Source organism: Schistocerca americana, chromosome 4, assembly GCF_021461395.2.
Source record: "Schistocerca americana isolate TAMUIC-IGC-003095 chromosome 4, iqSchAmer2.1, whole genome shotgun sequence".
NCBI classification, from domain to species: domain Eukaryota; kingdom Metazoa; phylum Arthropoda; class Insecta; order Orthoptera; family Acrididae; genus Schistocerca; species Schistocerca americana.
The window spans coordinates 113014756-113036005 of record NC_060122.1 but is presented as its reverse complement, the minus strand read 5'-3'; the positions used below and the strand labels follow the sequence as shown (position 1 = coordinate 113036005).

At 41.4% G+C, this 21250-nt stretch overlaps 1 protein-coding gene across 1 annotated transcript in view; it reads left to right on the top strand.

Moving 5' to 3' along the window:
• Positions 1-21250, top strand: part of LOC124612736 — a 130873-nt gene that overhangs the window by 71931 nt on the left and 37692 nt on the right. The window contains exon 5 of the mRNA XM_047141114.1: positions 7877-8043. Within this exon, the coding sequence (XP_046997070.1) occupies positions 7877-8043 (167 nt within the window). The remainder of the gene's footprint in view (positions 1-7876; positions 8044-21250) is intronic.

Below are 21250 nucleotides of genomic sequence, written 5' to 3'. Positions count from 1 at the left end.
TCAAGGATCCAGTGGTATCAATTGTATTAATATTTGGTGTCCATAACAGTAAAAGTTCTTTTATTGTTGTAGATTACAGCAAAGAGCATATTACCCATGACTGCACTTGAAAAGCAATCACTGATGACCACACTTGCACCTATGGGCTTTTCTAACACATTCTTGCACTGGTTCAGCTTGTGTACGATTGATGACTGGAGAAGAGATTTGTTTGTCTGATTAGTCATAGTTTGTGTATAGCCTCTGAATCTATTTTTATATGTTTTGTGTCAAATACAATTATATAAGAGTACATTGTCCTCTCTGCAACTATGGTAGTCGTTGTCTGCTGTGGGAAATGCTTTTTCACTGTACCTAGCCACATATGAGGCAATGTAAAATATGTTTTTCAGTGTTCAATTGCACTATACACTCCAGTCTCACTTTTTTTTTGCTCAGGCAGGCAAGCAGATTGATGACATCTCAATAAATTAAGTGCCAGATCCAAAGCCTTGCTTAAATTATGACATCTGTTCCTGTTTACTGGGTTTTCTGAAATCCTTATTTTTATAGGACCTGTAGTCACACTGCTGTAGAAACTTGGCCTTGCATGTTACTGGTATTTCATGAGTATATGATTATACTCCAGGCAGTACTCTGTGACATGATACTTTGTTGCTGTATTCTAATAGGTTTCTGACTTTATTTGCACATCATGTTAAGTCATCTATTGTCTGCTCCAACAAGACACACTGCACTTGGCAAAGAATGTGATATACACTCAGTTTTCAGAGCGTTACATTGTGTTTTAACACTAAAAAGCAGTCTTTTTTTTAGTATTTGTTTATGAAAATTAAATACCTTGGAAGATACATTCCCACAGGAATCTGCTGATTTCCCCCCCCACCCCCCCCCCCACCCCCCCCCCACCCCCCCCCCCCCACCCCCGTCAGAATAGGAGAGATAAGTGGCCTCTGCTTTTTCTTTCTTAGACTTGATCTCTTTTATTGAAAAACACAGCATAATATTGTCTTTATAACTTATACTAACTACCTGGAGTCATATCCTATAATTTTGCAATGTCATGGGACAGCACAGCTAGTCACTCAGTTGACTCCTCTGAAATTGTTAATGGAAGTTTCATTGCTCACAGTGATGTGTCAAGACACCCTACCAATTAGTCGTTACAGTGTAACACTACCACAATGCGTTGTTGCTGTTTGAGAGGCAACAATGGAATACACTTGGCATTAGACAAGTAGCATTTCTGAAGAAGGGAAAACACTGTTGACACTGAATATAGATTTAAGTATTAGAAAATCTTTTCTGAATGTATTTGCCTGGAGTGTAGCCTTGTACTGAAGAGAAACATGAATGATAATCAGTGCATACAAGAAGAGAATAGGAGCTTTTGAATCGTTGTGCTACAGAAGAATGTGGAAGATTAGATGGACAGATCATGTAATTAATGAGGAGATAATGAATGAAAGAAAATAAATTTGGGGCAACTTGACTAAAAGATGGGATCATTTCATAGGATATTTTGTGAGATATCAAAGAGTAACTAATTTGGGGTTAGAAATTGTAGAGAGAGGCCTAGAGACGAATACAGTAAGCAGATTCAAATGAAATTTGCTTGCAGTAGTTATTCGGAGATGAAAAGGCTTGCAGAAGACAGAGTAGTGTGAAGAATTGCATCAAACCATTTTTCGGACTGAAGACCACAACACAACATAAACAAGTAACCATTATTCATTTATCACATGGTAGATGGACAGGTCGTGTAACTAATGAGGAGATAATGAATGAAAGAAAATAAATTTGGGGCAGCTTGACTAAAAGATGGGATCATTCCATAGGATAGTTTGTGAAATACCAAGGAGTAACTAATTTGGGGTTAGAAATTGTGGAGAGATGCTTAGAGATGAATACAGTAAGCAGATTCAAAAGAAATTTGGTTGCAGTAGTTATTCAGAGATGAGAAGGCTTGCAGAAGACATAGTAACATGAAGAATTGCATCAAGCCATTTTTCAGACTGATGACCACAACACGAACATAGAAAATCATTTATCACATTTCCTATTTTGTGCTGTGTTTATTAATAATAGAAAATGAAAATTTTCTTCTGTGTGGAGTGCAGAAAAAAGATCAAAAAAATGTGTGTGTGTGTGTGTGTGTGTGTGTGTGTGTGTGTGTGTGTGTGTGTGTGTGTGTGTACACTCTTGTCCCCACAGTCCCTGGAGAAGTAATACATAGGAGGCTAAATTATGAGGGTGTGCTGAAAAGTAATGCCTCTGAACTTTTTATGTGAAGACCATTAAAGTTTTCTTAAAAAAAAAGTTATTAACATTCTTTGCATATTTATTTCTCAACTTAGTCTCCCTAGTGATGAACACATTTCTTCCAGTGAGAGATCAGTTTCTTGATGCCATGATTGTAGAATGTTTGACTTTGTGAATGGAGCCACATACTCACCTCTGCTTGCACCACTCAGCATTATCAGTGTGAAGTCTTCAAAGGTGTTTTTTAAGTTTTGGAAATGGATGAAATTAGATGAGGCCAAGTCAGGACTTTATGGGGGATGATAGATTACAATGAACATGAGGCATTAGATTGTTGCAGATGTTGCAGTGCAGTGCAGTGCAGTGCAGTGTGTGTGTGTGTGTGTGTGTGTGTGTGTGTGTGTGTACACTCTTGTCCCCACAGTCCCTGGAGAAGTAATACATAGGAGGCTAAATTATGCCATTGACACGCTAAAGGAGAGGGTGTTTCACGTGTGGGTGAACTCTTTGAGTTTAAAAATCAATTTCAGCACACTGTTTCTCACATGACGATTCAGTTACATTACACACTGCCATGTTACGTGCTACAATTCAGAGCCCTCTTGTGGCAGAGGACTGAAAATATGTAGACATGAAGAATAAAGATGTAGACTGTTAATAGCCTTTTGTTTTATTTTAAAAGCTTTAAGAGTTTTCATATAAAAATTTGGAAGTATTACTTTTCAGTACATCCTGTAACATTCCCAGATTTATTTAATATCAGTTCTTGAAAATTTTGTAGGAGACTTGATGTGCTTGCCATTTCAGTTTTTTGCATTTCTGTCAAGTTTCCTGAAAGTCAAACGAACCTGCGATCATTTGTAATGACATCCTCTGTGTACAATCAGTATCCACTGTTCGTGCATACACTTGAACAATGTTATAGATTGATCACATGGTTGTTTTGTAAGTAATGTCCTTTGTAGATTGTTTGAATTTTCCTAGTATCCTACCAGTGAAGTGAAGTCGTACCACCTGCTTCACCTACAACTGATTCTGTATGATCATTCCATTTTGTATCCTCACAGTTTTACATTTATGAACATTTAAAGCAAGTTATGAATCTATGCACCACTTTGAAACTTGATCAAGATCTGCTTGAACATTTGTGCAACTTTTTACTTTGTTACAGAAAACTGCATCATCTGTAAAAAGTCTGAGTACACTACATTAATTTTGTCTGGTACGTAATTACTTTCCTAGGGCGTAACTGAAGTTATTTCTGCACGTGTCAGTGATTCCTTCCTAGAAAACAAACTGCATTGTCCTTCCAAAAAATCTTCAATCCAGTTAAATTTTATTTAATACCCCATATGATTGTACTTTCATTAATAAATGTTAGTGTGCTATTGAGTTGAATTCCCCATTGTCAAATCTTGTATTCGAAAAAGTAATTGGGAGATGGTAGAAAAAGTTTAAAGTAATAACTATTGTCAGACTATGTGAAAATAAAAATCATTTGCAGTTTTTGGTTTTCATACACAACTGACAAATTTTCTGCAACAGTGTGTTACAACTGCATACATGGAAAGAAATATTTAGTATCTAGCTGGAGCATCTAAATTAACTCAGTGTAGGAAAATATCTCAAGTATCTAAATACAGGTGCCTAGGGGAAATAGTCCTACTTTCAGGATTAAATTATTAATCAAACAGAGAGAGAGAGATAGAGCATGCAGAATTATGAGAAATAGATGTAATAGAAATAGAGGCATTACTACATAATAATCAGGCATCATAATTGGAGGCAGATCATGAATTCAAGACATGGAAAAAATCCAAAGAAAATGTTTTGTCTGTTCTGCACAGGTGGGATTTGGATGAAGAGGAAACCACAGGAATTATATCTGTGTTCTGAAAAATTTCTGACACCTTCTGGAAAAGGTGATTAAAATTTTATGGTCAGATTCTCTGTGTGAATGATGACAGACTATCCAAAAGAGCTGTAATCTTAATTTAACTGAAGAACAACTACCTTCTCGAAACTGAAAGAGATCTTGAGGCAAACTGGCATTACAGGTAACATAGTACAGGATATGTCTGCATTCAAGACACTTATTGGGAATTGGAAATTTGCTGTCGGACTAAGAACTTTTGCTTTTCTCATGTGACATCTTAAATGCTACAGATCAAGGAATTGCATGGACAATGCTTATTAATGAAAGTACAATTGTATAAGGTATTTGTACTGGATTGAAGATGTTTTGGTTCAGTGGGAGCAGCATGTTACCTTAGATGGAGAGTCAACAACACAATGCAGTAACTCCTGTCATGCCCCAAGTAAGTGTGTCCATTGAGTGCAGGTGACTGTAATGGGTATGTATACGGTGTGCTGTCATGTCTGTGTGTACAATTATGAGAGGAGGGAGGGCAGAAAACCCGGTGCTGGCATGTAGCCTTCTCTTCTAAAATAGCATCAGCATAAAATTGTCCACGTCACAAAACACAGAAACATGGTATCCAATGAGTACATCACTGAGTTGCAACTGGTATCTGGCAACTCATGCAAAAAGCTGGGTGTAACGATCAAGTAGACACACTTGTGGGTGAAGCATGTGCAGATGAGGATACTGGGAAAATGTGTTCAGTCTACAAAGGAAATTACTTACAGAACAGTCGCGCGACCCGTGAGATAATTGCTCGAGTGTGTAGGGGTCATACCGAATTGGACTGCTGAGGGAATGTATACATAAAAGACAGCACTGATGTCCAAAAATGTGTTAGACATGTAGGAGAGGATCACAAGTTGCTAAAAAAGCCTCAGCTGGCAGACACTGGAAAGATAGATGCCAGCTATCCCACAAATGCCTACCTAGAAGGGATTGAGAACCACTCCTTCATTTAAAACTTCTGGGCTGATAGGCTGTGGTCAATTTATAAAACTCTCCCCTGACATCATAAGCCTGTCTGACTGCAGGAGACACTCTCCGAGGTAAAGTGATGAACTGCAAAGAGAACTCGATGAAGTGCTGATTATAAAGGCAATACAGAGGACACTACTTTCCATCAGGTGGCATTGGCTATGAGACTGTCTCTGGTAATGCCAACATACTCGATTGAAAGTAATTGATTGTCATGCTTACGGTGCAATGCTGACATCCAAATTTTATCCAGTTTAACACCTTTGTCTTTCCTGTTAAAATTATTATTGTGTTTATCAATCTCTATAGCCTCTCTATACATGCATGCATAATAATGTGAGGTTTTAGATATGACACTTGTCTTGTTGAATTTTATTTTGTGATCACCTTCCTGGTAAACATTTTCTGCTATGGCCGATTTATCCATGTGACCCAAGTGGCAATTTCTCTTATGTTCAGCGAGATGGGTGTCACACTTCTCTTTGTGGTACCGATATAAGCCTGTCCACAACTACAAGGAATTTTATACACCCCTGGTGTAGCCAGAGGGTGCCTGCTTCAATTACTGCATTTTTATATTTTCTCCTATCATCAATTAAATTCAATATCTCTTCTGTTACCCAAGGATTTCTACTAGCTCTCATCTTTTTACCTACTTGGCCCTCGGCTGCCTTCACTATTTCATCTCTCAAATCTACCCATTCTTCTTCTACTGTATTGCTTTCCCCTGTTTTCTCTGGTTCTATCAGTTTATCCAGGTCCCCTCTCCTTAATTTCCCCCCTTTTTGCAGTTTATTCAGTTTTAATCGACAGTTCATAATCAACAGATTGTGGTCAGAATCCACATCTACCCCTGTAAATGTCTTACAATTTAAAACCTGGTTCCTAAATCTCTGTCTTATCATTATATAATCTATCTGAAACTTTCCAGTGTCTCCAGGCCTCTTCGACATATAAAACTTCCTTTCATGATTCTTAAACCAAGTTCTAGCTATGATTAAGTTATACTCTGTGCAAAATTCTACCAGGCGGCTTCCTCTTTAATTCCTTATCCCCATTCCATATTCACCTACTACTTTTCCCTCTCTTCCTTTTCCTACTGTTGAATTCTATTCCCCCATGACTATTAAATTTTCACCTTCCTTCACTATCTGAATAATTTCTTTTATCTCATCATACGTTACTTAAATCTCTTTGTCATCTGCGGAGCTAGCTGGCATATGAACTTGTACTACTGTGGTGGGCGTCTTGACTACAAAAATGCGTTCACTATGCTGTTCATCATAGCTTACCCGCACTCTTATTTTTTTTATTCATTATTAAACCAACTCGTGCATTACCCCAATTTGATTTTGTATTTGTAACCCTGTATTCACCTGACGAGAAGTGTTATTCCTCCAGCCACCGAACTTCACTAATTCCCACTATATCTAACTTTAACCTATCCATTTGCCTTTTTACATTTTGTAACCTACCTGCCCGATTAAGAGATCTAACATTCCATGCTCCGATCCATAGAACGCCAGTTTTCTTTCTCCCGATAATGACATCCTCCTTAGTCCCTGCCCAGAGATCCAAATAGGGGACTATTTTACCTCCAGAATGTTTTACCCAAGAGGACACCATTATCATTTAACCGTACAGTGAAGCTGCATGTCCTCGGGAAATATTATGGCTGTAGTTAGCCCTTGCTTTCAGCCGTTTGCAGTAGCAGTACAGCAATGCCATACTGCTTAGTGTTTCAAGGCCAGATCAGTCAATCATCCAGACTGTTGCCCCTGCAACTACTGAAAAAGCTGCTGCTCCTCTTCAATAACCACACATTTGTCTGACCTCTCAACAGATACCCTCCATTGTGGTTGCACATAATGTATCTGTATCGTTGAGGCATACAAGCATCCCCACCAGCGGCAAGGTCCATGGTTCATAGGAGCAAAATGGGAAGAAATCCTGGTACGCAGTATAACATGCTCTGCTGTGCATTTTTATGTCTGCACCTACATATGTACTCTGCAAGCCCCCATAGGGTGTGTGACAAAGGGTGCCCTGTACCACTGCTAATCATTTCCTTTCCTGTTCCACTTGCAAGGAGAGCGAGAAAAATTACTGTCTATATGCCTCTCTATGAGACCTAATTTCTCGTATCTTATCTTCATCTAGGCTTCTGCTGTCAGCTTCAAATGCTGGTTCTCAAAATTTTTTCAGTAGTTTTTCCTTGCAATGAATGTCATCTCCCCGCTGAGGATTCCCATCTGAGCTCTCAAAGTGTCTCCATTAACACTTGCGTGTTGATTTAGCCTACCGGTAACAGTCCAAGCAGCCCACCTCTGAATTGCTTCTGTGTCTTCCTTTAAGCCTACATGATGCAAATCCAAAACTATGCAGCAGTACTTGTGAATGCATCACACTGGCATCCTATATGCAGTCTCCTTTACAAGTGAACCACACTTTCCTAAAATTCTCCCAATAAAACGAATTCTACCGTTTGCTTTCCCTACCAAAATCCTTTGCAGTGACTTGTAGAATATGGATGGAAATGTGGATAGCATGTTTCCTTGTTTGGACATAACAATATATAAAAAATAGAAAAAAAATTTATTATTAAAAAATAATTGGTTTTCAAACCTACAGTGGTCATCTTAATTACTCTTTGATATTCAAGAAAAATTGTTAGTGTCTAAAAGCCTTAGTTCTGTTATAATGACTACCTTTCAGAGTCAATGTGATGGTGTATTTTCCATGGAGGAGCATAATCTAAGCACCAGATTGGAATGTGATCCACTCTGTGATGATGGAAGTAATACTTCTGATGAGCTGCTTCATGGTTCTGAAGGTTCAGTGAAGCCAGATGCCAGCAGATTAGAAGGCCCTGAGATTACAGCGTAAGTAATGATACATCAATGCTACTGACTTCCAAAAATCATTTGATTTGGTACTACACCAACATTTATCAACAAAATAATATTCATGTTATGGTGTACTGTAGCAAATCTAGATTACTTTATGAGGAGGTCCAACAGATACTACAACACACACACAAATTATTGGTAATTTACTAGAACTTGAGCTTGGTAAATGCTTAACTTTGGAAGCAATTGCTGTCCTCACAGTTGACATGTATGTGATACAGTCACTGACACTTGTACTATTTAGCACTTTGTTCATTGCAGAATGATAGCTTCACTTCAGAGTACAATTGTCTATACTTGATATAAACTTCTGAATAAATGTTCTATTAGCACACATCATAATGAGACAGAGAGTATAACTTTGGCTGATGACAGCTCCTTGTCTGCATCCTGGTATCCACCTTGCTAGTTACTGGGAACGCTGGCCAAAGAACTGGTTACAGAGTGTACACTCAAATACCATGATGCAGACACTGTTGTTGGGCTGTCTGTAAGTGGAACTCCAGGGACATCATTCTGGCATACCAGGAGTAGCACATTCATGGATATCAACTCTGGCAACAGGTGGACGGGCAGTGATGTCAGCTATGGCAGTGACGGTGGCAGTGCAAGGTCAGTCTCTGGTACCACTCTTGATGGCACTGACTGTGACAGGTGTAGAGGCATAGATGACTGCTGTTGTGCACTCCAGTGGCATGCTGAATCTTTGGGCAAAGATTCTGTGTCAGGATCGCTGTCATAAGAGCACCGCAGCTGGTTCTGGTGATGCAGGTGTAGCCCAGAGGATCCTTCTACAATGTAAGAAGGGCACTGTGATGGCATTGTGCTCTCAACATTGTTTCTTGTCAAAAACTTTAAAGAATGCTGCATCCTGGCCGAAACTTTGTTGGACCTGGCAGAACAAATTGTATCTGTGGCAGCTTCAGAAGATGCGATGGGGTTCGGTGACAACAACCTCATAATAATTCTACTGGTGACTTCCCATCATGTGGCAAGGAGCATTAGGAAGAAATGAAAATCCTTAAGGCTTGATCCTGTGTACAGTGGGAACAGAGTTTCTCCATGTGACTTTTGAACATTCAAATGAACCATTCAGCATCACTGTTAGGCTGATGGTGGAAAGGAGCAGTAGTTTCTTGGTGTATGCCATTTAAAGCACACGACTGTTGAAAATGGCTGATGTGAATTGTTGTCCTTTGTCCAAGATAAGGACCTCAGGAAAACCAAAGAGACAAAAATTTGAAGTCAAAGGTGATACAGTACTAGTAGTAGTGGTGGATGTCACGGGGAATTCAGAAGGTAATATACTGTATGCATCAACCACCAACAAGCATCGTTGTTTTCCAGAATAGACCCACAAAATCTGTGTGTATTCATTGCTGAGGTCTGAACGGATATGGCCACTCAGAAAAGCATTGTAGGGGATTGGATGATGCTCTGCACAAACATTGAAACGAGTGATCATTTGCTGAATCTGGGTGTCCATGTGTGACAGTTAGGCAGGTTACTATGCCACAGTGACCTTGGTGCAACAAAGGCAAAACTTCCCATTGGAGGAAATGAGGAATCACAACCCATGTTGTATGCTACAGAACACCTGACTGTGCAGTAAGTGCATGATGGTGTGAAAAGTAGTAATGCGCCACTTCATGGGGAATTTCTTTCAAACTACCTGTGGCACACATGTTGCAAAACTACCTGAAGAGCTGGGTCAGAAGCAGTTACTCCAGCAATGCACCAGGACTCAAGAGGAAAATTTTGAAGAATTTCAAAATCCTGAGTATTGAATTGATAACATGATTCCTCAGAAACTGTGTTGGTATTGACCAGTAACCGAGGCAAGAAGTTAGCCTTCAGATGTTGTGAAGTGGGCCTGTACAACAACTCATGTTGATAATTAGTTAATAATAGAGCCAAACATAGCAATTTTTGCACTGTCCATGCTGCTACAGGCATGTAATGATTGAACAAAGCTGCTAAAGGCTGATGACCTGCAATCAAATAGAGCTTTAGACTGTAAATATAATGGTGGGATACCATATATAATGGGAAGCACCTCTTTTTCAAGTTAACTATAAATGCACTGCACAAAAGCAGTAGGCCAAATAGATGAATCAATTCTATGGGGATGCATAACTCTAACCCCATAAGGAGATTCATCCACAGCCAACACAGCGGGATTAGCTGGATCAAAATGAATCAAATGATGATGATTTAACAATGTATCCACAACAAATAAACTGCATCGTGCCATTCTTGGGACCACACAAAGGGGATAAATTTCTGAAACAGCCAGTCAGCCAAGCAGTAATTTGTGCAGCATTTGCAATAAACTTAATGTAATATGTGAGCTTCCCCATGACAGCCTGGAGCTCCTTATGTTACTTGGCACCGGCAGATGTGTCATCGAGTGTGAATATGCTGTGCATTTATTACCTGTCCTGAATATTCGTGTTTCCTTATGGAAGAAGGACCAATTTTGCGTGTATCACTTTGTTTTCCGCGTCTGCATCATCGTGATGGGTGTGAGAGCTGTCTACCCCCACACTGGGTCTCCTTAGTCAAATTGTTATCGGCATCTCTCTTCTTAGTCTAACACGTCAAGATCTTTTCTTTTAACATTATGACTTTCGTACACCTTCCCTTTTGTTGCATTTTCTCCATTTGATTATTAGGCTTAGTCCAGTTTCTCGTAATGGTCCTCTCGTCTTATACTCGGTTGCTGTGGCAACACATAATATCTTCTTATCTTGTTTTCATCTCAAAATTCCTCTCCTCTTCTGTCCTGTCACAGTCACCAAGTTCTAACAGTTTGGACAACTTTAATGATACAACGTACCTGAGATTGTCAACTGACTTTCCTTGCTGGTTAGTTTGCTGCTGCAGTCTCCTTTTCTCTTCTTCTCCAAAATATATTTGCTAGGAGCAGGAATTTCTCAAGACTCTTTCTAATTAAACAAAAATAAGCAGACGTATGCAGTTTCTTTCCCTTCACTGAATGACATATCTTTTACAAATCTCGTTCTCCACATAAACAAAGACTGTCAAGTAAGTCTCCTCGCATATCCAAAGGCTAGAAACAAAGTTCATTTACACATAAGAGAAAGTTGGCTTAAAAACCAAGTCCATTCTCATCCTGAATCTGAATACATGTCTTATCCTCTCCAAGTCCAAGATGAGCATCAATTAACAATATTTTAACTGTTCTTTTTTTTCCACTACAATAGTCAAAGTTATAAAACAGCACAGAATACATAAACACTCCTTGTTCTTTCACTACGGCTTCCATGGCGCAACCGGCAGACACTGGTCAGAGCCATTCAATCACCGCATCTACAGTCGTCTCATGATAAACTTCAAACCTACACACACAGACAGGTGATGCACAGTAAATAGTATTCCTTTCTCCCACTCACAACTAAAATATTGCGTGTTCAAGACGGTGGAAGGCTGAGGGATTCTAGAATTTACGCAGAAATTCTTGAAGCACTACAATATGTTTTACTCTTAGAAGCATCTCTCATTGTGTTGAACTGAAGCTGAGATTCTCAGATTGTTTTAGGTATTTTCTCTTTTGTTGTCTTATGGAAGTTTCTTTTGGGATAATGTTTACTAAGCAGATGTGAGTAGTAAGTATTTTGTGCAAAGTGTATGACCGCACATCTTACAGAAGCATTAGTAAGGTTCTTGGAATTATTACATTCAATTTCCCATGCATGTACACTGTAATGGTTCTTGTCAGTGAGAAAAAGAGTCAGTTCCAGTTAAACTGTGAGGTACATAATCGCAATACAAGATACAAAAATAATTTGCCTGAAAACTTACCCTCCTTGACTAGTGTTCAGAGCACAATTATATACTCTCATCTAACATAAAAAAATAAAAAATGAAAAAAGTACAAGAAACTGAGACTCCCTAGCAGTCCAAAGAAAATGATAAACTTTAGAAACTAGCCACTGTTTCTACAAATTATTTGAATACCTAGTTCTAAGTATAGAAAACTTATGTTAGCTGCATGGTAAGTAGCAGAGTTTTGTGTAGAGCTGCATGAACAGGTGTAATGTATTGTAAAAAGGACTCAGTATTTACAGATGTAAGTACATATTTACTTTGAAAAATACCATGCTAGTCAAGTAAACATTAAGCTACCAAGAGAAAACAGCAGTTACTTAGTGTAACTTACAAGTTAAAGGATTTCCCTCACCCCCAAAGTAGCATCTTTCTTTGTAATGTACTCAATTAAATTTAACTTGTCTAATCATGTACATAATGAAGCAATTTAGTGTTAGTTTTCTTTCAACAATCAAATGTGCCTCCGATCAAAACCAGTGTAAGAGTGTTAGTTTATTCTTAATACAGTATTCAACTGAAGTTTCTATGATTTTCTAGTCTTTTGTTATTATATACCTTGACTCATTCCAAATCCCTGGAGATTCTCTTTTTTGATATGATCTACAGAACATGATGGATTGATTGATTTATGGGTGGATGGATGGATGGATGGATGGATGAACAAATGAATGAAAAAAATATTGTGCAGCAGGCTCTTTTTGCATGTAGGGATTCTTACACTTGTGTGTCAATGCATTTAGTCTGCTGTTCATTAATAACAAAAGTGAATTCCCAACTGTTTGTTAATAGCAAGAGTGTAGTAGTAGAATTAACAGCTACAAAACCAAAGTTAAAAATCCCTGTCTAGAATTCAGAGGAGGAGGAGGAGCTTAGTGTTTAACGTCCCGTCGACAACGAGGTCATTAGAGACGGAGCGCAAGCTCGGGTTAGGGAAGGATGGGGAAGGAAATCGGCCGTGCCCTTTCAAAGGAAGCATCCCAGCATTTGCCTGAAGCGATTTAGGGAAATCACGGAAAACCTAAATCAGGATGGCCGGAGACGGGATTGAACCGTCGTCCTCCCGAATGCGAGTCCAGTGTGCTAACCACTGCGCCACCACGCTCGGTAGAATTCAGATAGAGGTGCAGTATTATATTATCACAAGCTCTGGTGCAAACAGTTTAGTGCTGTGGTTAGCATCACTGGCTGCCATGCTGCGATATCTGCATCATTTTAAGAACGTTCTTGAAAAATCTTATGTTTATATATCTGGAGTATTTGATGGTTGTATAAATTCTAGAAACCTGTGAAAAGGATAGACTGCTGCTCACTAAATAGAGGAGATGCTTAGTTGCAGACAGGCACAATGAAAAGACAGCTACACATTTGAGCTTTCGGCCACATGAGCACAACTCTCACACATATGGCCACTGTCTCTGGCTGCTGAGGCCAGATCACATACAGCAATTGTGCCTCACAGGAGAAGCAGTGTGTGGGTGGTGAGGCTAAGGAGGAGGCTTGGATGGAGAGGGGTAGGTATAGCAGGTTATAGGTGAGGAAAGGTATACTGCTGCTTGTGAGAGCACATAGGATTGGGGTAGGGCTGCTAGATGCAGGAGGGGGGGGGGGGGGGTGGAATATGAGAGAAGGGGAAAGAGACTAGTGAGTGCATTGGTGGATCAGATGGCTGTGTAGTGCTACTGGATAGGTGGGTGAAGGGCAGGGTCTAGTGAAGGTTGTGGACAGAGCGAGGGGGGGGGGGGGGGGCAGCAAATTCACTGGAGAGTTCCCACCTGCACAACTCTGAAAAACTGTCCGTATGGCACAGGTTGTGAAGCAGTCATAAAGCAAAGCACATTGTCTTGGCCACCATGTTCAGCAACTGGGTGATCAAGCTGTCTCTTGGCAACAGATTGTCAATAGCCATTCATGTGGACAGTCATCTTGTTGATTGTCGTGCCCACATAGAAAGCAGCATAGTGCTTCCAGCTTAGTTTGTATATCAAATGACTGCTTTCACATGTAACCCTGGATTTGATGGGATTGGAATAGTTGGTGGTGCGAGGATGTATGAGACATGTCTTGTATTTGGGTCTATTACAGGGATATGACACATGAGGTAATGCCAGCCGCTGTGGCCGAGCAGTTCTAGGCACTTCAGTCCAGAACCGCGCTGCTGCTACGGTCTCAGGTTCGAATCCTGCCTCAGGCATGCATGTGTGTGATGTCCTTAGGTTAGTTAGGTTTAAGTACTTCTAAGTCTAGGGAACTGATGACCTCAGATGTTAAGTCCGATAGTGCTTAGAGCCATTTGAACCATGAGGCAATGGGCTGGGACCAGGGGTGGAGAGGGATGGACAAGGATACTGCATAGGTTCAGTGGGTGGCAGAAAACTGGTGTGGGAGGTGTGAGAAGGGTAGTGTGTAGGATATTCCTCATTTCATGGCTCAAAGAGAGATAATTGAAACCCTGGCAGAGAATGAGGTTCAGTAGCTCCAATCCTAAGTGGTGCTGAGTCACGAGACGAGTACTCGTTTGTGCCCAACTGGTGAGAATGTGAGAGGTGCCTGGAGAAACAAGGCACAGGAGATCTGTTTCTGTACAAGGGTGGGAGGGTAATTTTGATCTGCGAGGACCTCAGTGAGACCTTTGGTATATTTGGAGAGGGATTGCTCATCACCACAGATGTGATGGCTGTGGTGGCTACGCTGTATGGAAGGGACTTCTTGGAATGGAGTGTGAGTGGCAGCTGTTGAAGCAGAGGTGTTGCTAGTGGTTGGAACATTTGATATGGGTGGAGGTACGAATGTAGCAATCTTGAGGTGCAGGTCAACACAAAGGAAGGTGGCTTGTTTGGTTGAGGAGGATCAGGTGAAACAAATGGGGGAGAAGGTGCTGAAGTTCTGGTGAAATATGGATAGAATTTCATTATTAGTCCAGATTACAAAGGTGTCATCATTGAATCTGAACCAGGTAAGAGGTTTGTGATTCTTGGTGGTTAGGAATGGTTCCTCTAGATGGCCATGAATAGGTTGGCACAGGATGGTACCATGTAGCTGCCCATTGCTGCACAATTGTGGGTGAAAATAGTTGGTCATGATGATCAGGAAAGAAGTTCTAGATGTACAGTCGTTTGGGCATTGGGAAAGGTACAGTTCAATAGTGGCAAGGCTATGGGCACTAGAGATGTTAGTGTAGAGAGTGGTGGCATCAGTGGTTATGAGCAGGGTATCGTGTGGTAAAGGAACAGTAACTGTGGAGGGTCAGTGGAGGAAAAGGTTGGTGTTTTTTAGGTAGTAGGGCAGATTATAGGTTGGTCACGAGAGCAGAGATTCTCTAAGCAGGGTCATAATAACTGGCCCCAATAGGGCATCCTGGGTAGTTGGGTTTATGGACTTTAGGAAGCATATAAAAGGTAGTAGTGTGAGGATGGTAGGGGTGAGGAGAGAGACAGGGAGACAGGTGTAGGGGAGAAGTTATGGGATGGGCCAAAGGATTTGAAGAGAGACTGGAGATCCTGTTCAATTTCTGGAAGGAAGTCTCTGTGGCAAGGTGGACAAATCTTACAGCTGGTGGAGTCCCACCATCAGGTAACCTCTAAAGTTCAAAACTACAGTGGTTGAGCCTTTGTTGGCAGGTGGGATTATAAGGTCAGGGTCATTGTGGTTCTTTCTGCAGAGCTAAGGTCAGTTTCAATGTTGAGAAATTTGTGGAATAATCCTTGCTGCTTCCATCTGTGACTGGATCCTTCCTAGCAACACCAGTTTTTCTGAATTGTGCAAATGGGTGCTCTCCCTGCAATATATCCTATGTTCCCATAATGCCCTGCTCCCCCCTCCCCACCTGCCCCCACTCCGCTGCCTCAGACTTAACTAGTCCCTGTCCTTTACCCAGCTATTCCCATCCCTATTCCCACTCCAGCACCACACAGCCTTCTATTCCACACATACACCCATACCAGTATTTTGCCCTCCTCTACTTCTTTCCTTTTCTGCTCCCTCCCCCTCCCCTCCCACAGCACCTAGCAGCCCTACCCTGTCTACACCACATCCCTGCATGCTCCCATAAGCAGCCCTATGCCTACCCTGCTATCCCTCTCCTCCCTGCCCCAGTCTCCTCCTTACCCTCACCATCTATAGATTCTTTCTGCCATCAGGCAAAGTTGTCTGTACACAGTCCTGTGTTAGTTGTGCTTTTATGAATGTGTGTGTGCTTTCTAGTTTAGAAGAAGGGCTTGTGGCCAAAAACTCAAATCTGTTGCTGTCTACTTGTTGTGCCAGTATGCAGCTGAATATCTCTTCTATATAGTGAGTAGCAATCTATTATCATTGTTCCACCCTGGATTTCCCACTGTTTGAATACTAGCATTGTGGAATATTTGATGTTTGTATAAATAACTGCACTCTCCACCCAGGAGGCCAGTTCTGGTGTGGCTTTACACTGACGTAAGTAATTAGTGAGTTTTTGGTTCTAAGTGCTGTACTTTATTGACAATCCTGTGTTCAGATTTAAACTTGATTGTGGTTTTGACATGACATAGTTGATGGAGACACTACATACTTCAAACAGCTACATCACTGTGGCTCCATGTAAGTAATGTAAGAGCTATCACCTACATGGACAGAAACCAGCATACAGGCAGTACATCATTCCTAAAATCAGTAGAGTCAAGAGACAGATGGACTGCAAAACAACACAAAGTCAGCTGCACATTAGGCTTCCATCAGTGTTTTCTGGATATGCTGGTCAGGACCCAGCAAAATGGCTGAAAGGATTTGACAGGTGCGATTACATTATATGTTTGGCAAGTGTGTACTTTTGCTTGGATGGCACAGCCCAGCAGTGGATCGATAACAATGAAGAGTAGCTCTATAATTGGGGCAAATTTTAGGCTGAACTGAAGAAAACATTTGATGACAGTTATCAGCAAGTGAAAGAAGAAGGCCTAACATCATGGAGAAATGAAGCAGTCATACATACAAAATGTTTGACCCTATGCCACACCATGAATCCTAACATGACACAAGCTTACAAAATCTCACACTTGTTGAAAAGAGTCACCTAGCTCTTCTGGTAAAGGATGACACAATAACAGTAGAATACCAAAAGAAGGGGTTGAAATAGAGCAGCATTTTGGCACTTCTGTTATTTAATGCTTGTACCAATTATCAACCCCTGACTAATAACATAAAGCGTCATTTATGCCAATGATCTCACTCTCTGTTTCCAGAGTGAGACCTTTAAACACATGAAACTAAATCTTAGTGCTGCTCTGGAGAAATTAGATAAATACTGCTGTAAGAACTAGTTAAAAACAAATCTCAGCAAAATACAAGTGTATGCATTACATATGACGAAGAGATGGGATCTCAGGAAAATTCAAATGCTCTGGAGAGAAGTGCAGCTGGAACACAGTTTCCAGCTCAAATATCTTAAAATTACTCTTGACCATTCAAGGACTTTTAAGCATCACTGCCTAAATGTAAATCAAAAAGTATCTGCAAGAAACAACATATTCCACAAAATTATGAGAACATCCTGGGCTGCACAAAAACAGTTAAAACTGCAGTGTTATCGTTGTGTTACACTGCAGGTGAATACACTAGTCCTCTATAATTCTGCCCCTGCTTAACTAATGGCTATTGCTTTTAATGAGTCATGTAGACTAATTTTTGGATGTCTGAAACTTAAACCACCAGATAAACTCCACCACTTAGCTGGAATTGCCTCTCCAGACATCAGGCATGAGACAGCTGCATGCAGAGGAAGGCATCGGGTAATCTACCTCCCACAAACAGCCATTATATGATCACCACTGTCTTCCTTCTTGACTGACATCCAGGAAAAGTTTCATGAGGACAACAGATAATACTGTCCCACAGACCTGTTGCCATTTATGCTATGCAATATGAATTTTTATATTTTTGTAATTTTCATGGTCCTGAAGTACTTTTCTGTGCTGATTGCAGTACTGTTACTGCTGTTTGCTATTGGGTACAGTTTTTCTCACAAAACAAGTAAACTTTTAAACCTAACATCCACAGAGAGAAATTTTATTGCAAGTAACAGAAATTTTAACAATATAGTGAAATGACTAGAGTGCTACTCACCATAAATGTGACACATTGAGTTGCAGACAGGCACAACAAAAAGTGTGTTACACGCTGAGCTTTTGGCCAAATACTTCTTCAGAATAAAAAGGGAAAACACTCACACATTCACACTAGCAGATATGCCTCACACACATGACTGCTGCTTCCAGCAGCTATGGCGAGACTGCAAATGCCGCATTCAATGAAAGCAGAAATCTAGAGTAGTGCAGGAATAATAGAGTTTGTGTGGGCGTGAGTGTGGGGAGAGGAGTGCTGTCTGGTGGAGTGTGTATGGACCAGATGGCAGCAGGTGCAGAGTTGGGAGACTGTGCGAAAAGGAGGTATGGGGCAAACAGAAAGTAGAAAAACAGAAGAGCAGAGAAGGGGAAGTGATCGGTGGGTGCATTGGCAAAGAGTGGCACACAGTGAGGATGAAGAGCGGAGAAGGGAAGTGATGGGTGGGTGCATTGGCAGAGAATGGCACACAATGAAGGTGAAGTGACATTAACTGGGAGGAGATGGTAGAAAAGGGGGCAGAAACTGTTGGGTGATGGTGTGTGGACAGTGGGTTATGACAGTTTCAAGCTGGAATAATTCTGGGAGCAGAGAATGTGTTGTAAAGATAACTTCTATCTTCACAGTTCAGAAAAGCTGGTGCTGGAGGGGAGGATCCAGATGGCACAGGTTATGAAGCAGCCATTGAAATCAAGCATGTAATGTTTAACTGCATGTTGTGCCACAGGGTGGTCTGCTTTGCTCCTGGCCACAGAGTGGCAGTGGCCATTCACCTGGTGGACAACTGGTTGGCACTTATACCAATATAAAAATCTATGCAATGATTGCAGCAGAGATGGAGTATGACATGGCTGCTTTCACAGGTGGCCTGGCCCCTGGTGGAGTAGTATAACCCTGTGGCAGAACTGGAATAGGAAGTTCTGGGTGGGTGGTTTGGGCAAGTTGTGCACCTGGGTCTTCCACAGGGGCATAATCCCAGTGGCAAAGGGTTAAGACTGGGAGTGACATAGGTGTGGACTAGTATGTTGTGGAAGTTGGATGGGCCACAGAACACCACTGTAAGAGGGATGAGAAGGATCTTGGGTAGGAGGTCCTTCATTTCAGGGCATGATGATGGGTAATTAAGGCCCCAATGAAGGATGTGGTTCAGTAGTTTCAGTATGGGGTGTATTGGATAACAAAGGGGCTACTCCTTTGTAGCTAGTTCTTGGTAGTGGTGGTAGGATTGGGAGAGTGGGGGCATTTGACACAGGAAATCTGTTTGTGGACTAGATCTGGGGGTAGTGCCTGTATGTGAAGACATTTAAGACTCTTTCAGCATACTGAGCCAGGGGTTTTTTGCCACTACAGAAAGCTATCCCCAGGTGGCCAGGCTGTGTGGGAGGGAATCTTCAGTGTGGAAGGGATGGCAGTTATCAAAAAGCAGGTGCTGTTGGTGGCTGTTGGGTTTAATGTAGACAGAGATGTGGATGGACTCATCAGAGAAGAGGAGTTCAACATCTAGGAAGGTGGCTTGCTGAGTTGAGGAGGACAATGTGAAGTGAATGAGAGAGTTTGAAGCTGTGAAAGAATGAGGGTAGGGTGTCTTGGTCGTGAGACCAGGTCATAGAGACTTCATCAGTGAACTTGAACCACACCAGGGTTTGGCGTTTTGCGAGGCCAAGGGGGTTACTTCTAGATGGCCCACAAACAGGTTGGCATACGATGGTGCCATGTAGGTGCCCATGGCTGTGCTATGGGTTTATTTGTATACCTTCCCTTCAAAATTGATGTAGTTGTGTGTTAGGATACAGTTAGTAAGTTATATGAGGAATGAAGTAGTGGGTTTGGAGTCTGAAGGATGTTGGGAGAGGTGGTGTTCAGTAGCAGCAATACCATGGGCATGAGAGATGGTGTTGTAGAGGGAAGTGGTGTCAATAGCAACGAGTAGGTATGCAGCAGGTAAAGGGATGGGGATGGTGGAGAGTCAGTGAAGAAAGTGGTTGGTATTTTTTATGCGGGTGGGTAGAATTGGACAAATGGTATGAGGTGTTGGTCAATGAGGGCCGAAATTTTACAGTGTGGGAACATTAACAAGCTACAGTCAGGCATGCAGGATTGTTGGATTTTGGGGTGAATGTAGAAGGTGCTTATGTGGTATGCTATAAGACTGAGGAGGGAAAGGGTTTGGGGGAGAGGTTCTGAGAAGGGTCCAAGGCTTTAAACAGGGATTGGAGGGTATGATGGACTTCTTGGATGGGATCAGTCTGGCAAAGTTTATCGGTGGAAGAATCAGGCTCTTGGCAGAGGCCTGTGATTCATAATGACAGTGGTGGACATTTGTCTCCAGCTAGGATGATTAGGTCATGATCTGTTTTGTATGGCTGTCCTTCCATCTGCTCAAAGGTTGGTGTTCTTAGGAAAGTAACTGAGGTAGGACGGTGAAGCCAAGTTGGAAGTAAGGAATTCCTGGAAGGTGACTAGGGAGTGGTTAGGTGAGAGGGGGGAGTATCACGATTGAATTGTGATATGAACTGGGAGAGGCTGGATTCAGTGTTAGGATTAGGTTGGTTTTGGTTGGAAGGATTTGTATGTCCAACAGGGTTACATTTGGGTGTAGGACAGAAACTTGTGTGGGGCTGAGGACTTAGTTAAGAGGTTTAACAACAGTGTTCTGGGATTGTTACTGCTCTAGATTGGTGTTGGTATGGAGCTTTGTGTGTTGTGAGGGGTTGACAGGGAGGAACACTATGAGTGGCATAGGGGTTGGATAATGGTGCCCCAAGGTGTCAGTAGGATGTCAACAGTTTGGATAACTTATGGAGGTGGTGTCTCGAGTACTCTATGGGTACTGGAGAGAAAGGGATTCAGTTCTAGAGTTGTGATGTATATAGTAAGGATTGCACAGTAATGTAGTAAGGATTGCAGAGGGAACAGAGATCATTCTGGGATGCCTGTGCCAGGGAGACAATTTTGCAGTTACTTATTTGTGAGGGACAGGGGCTGGCAGAATCTGAAAAGGTGTAGGTCATTATGAAAGGAGGGGTGGTGTCCAGAGAAAAGGGTTTTTATTGCTAGCCAATTGGGAGGGATTCCATGGTTTATGCAGCATAAGGAACAGGATGTGGGAGTTGCTTTTAGCCAGTGTAATGTATACTTTTCTGAACTGGTGTAGAAAGATGGAGCAGGGTCCATTATGTCAGGGGTATCATTAGAGAAATAGGAAATGGTGTAGGAAATGGGTAAATAAAGGTGTTAGGGG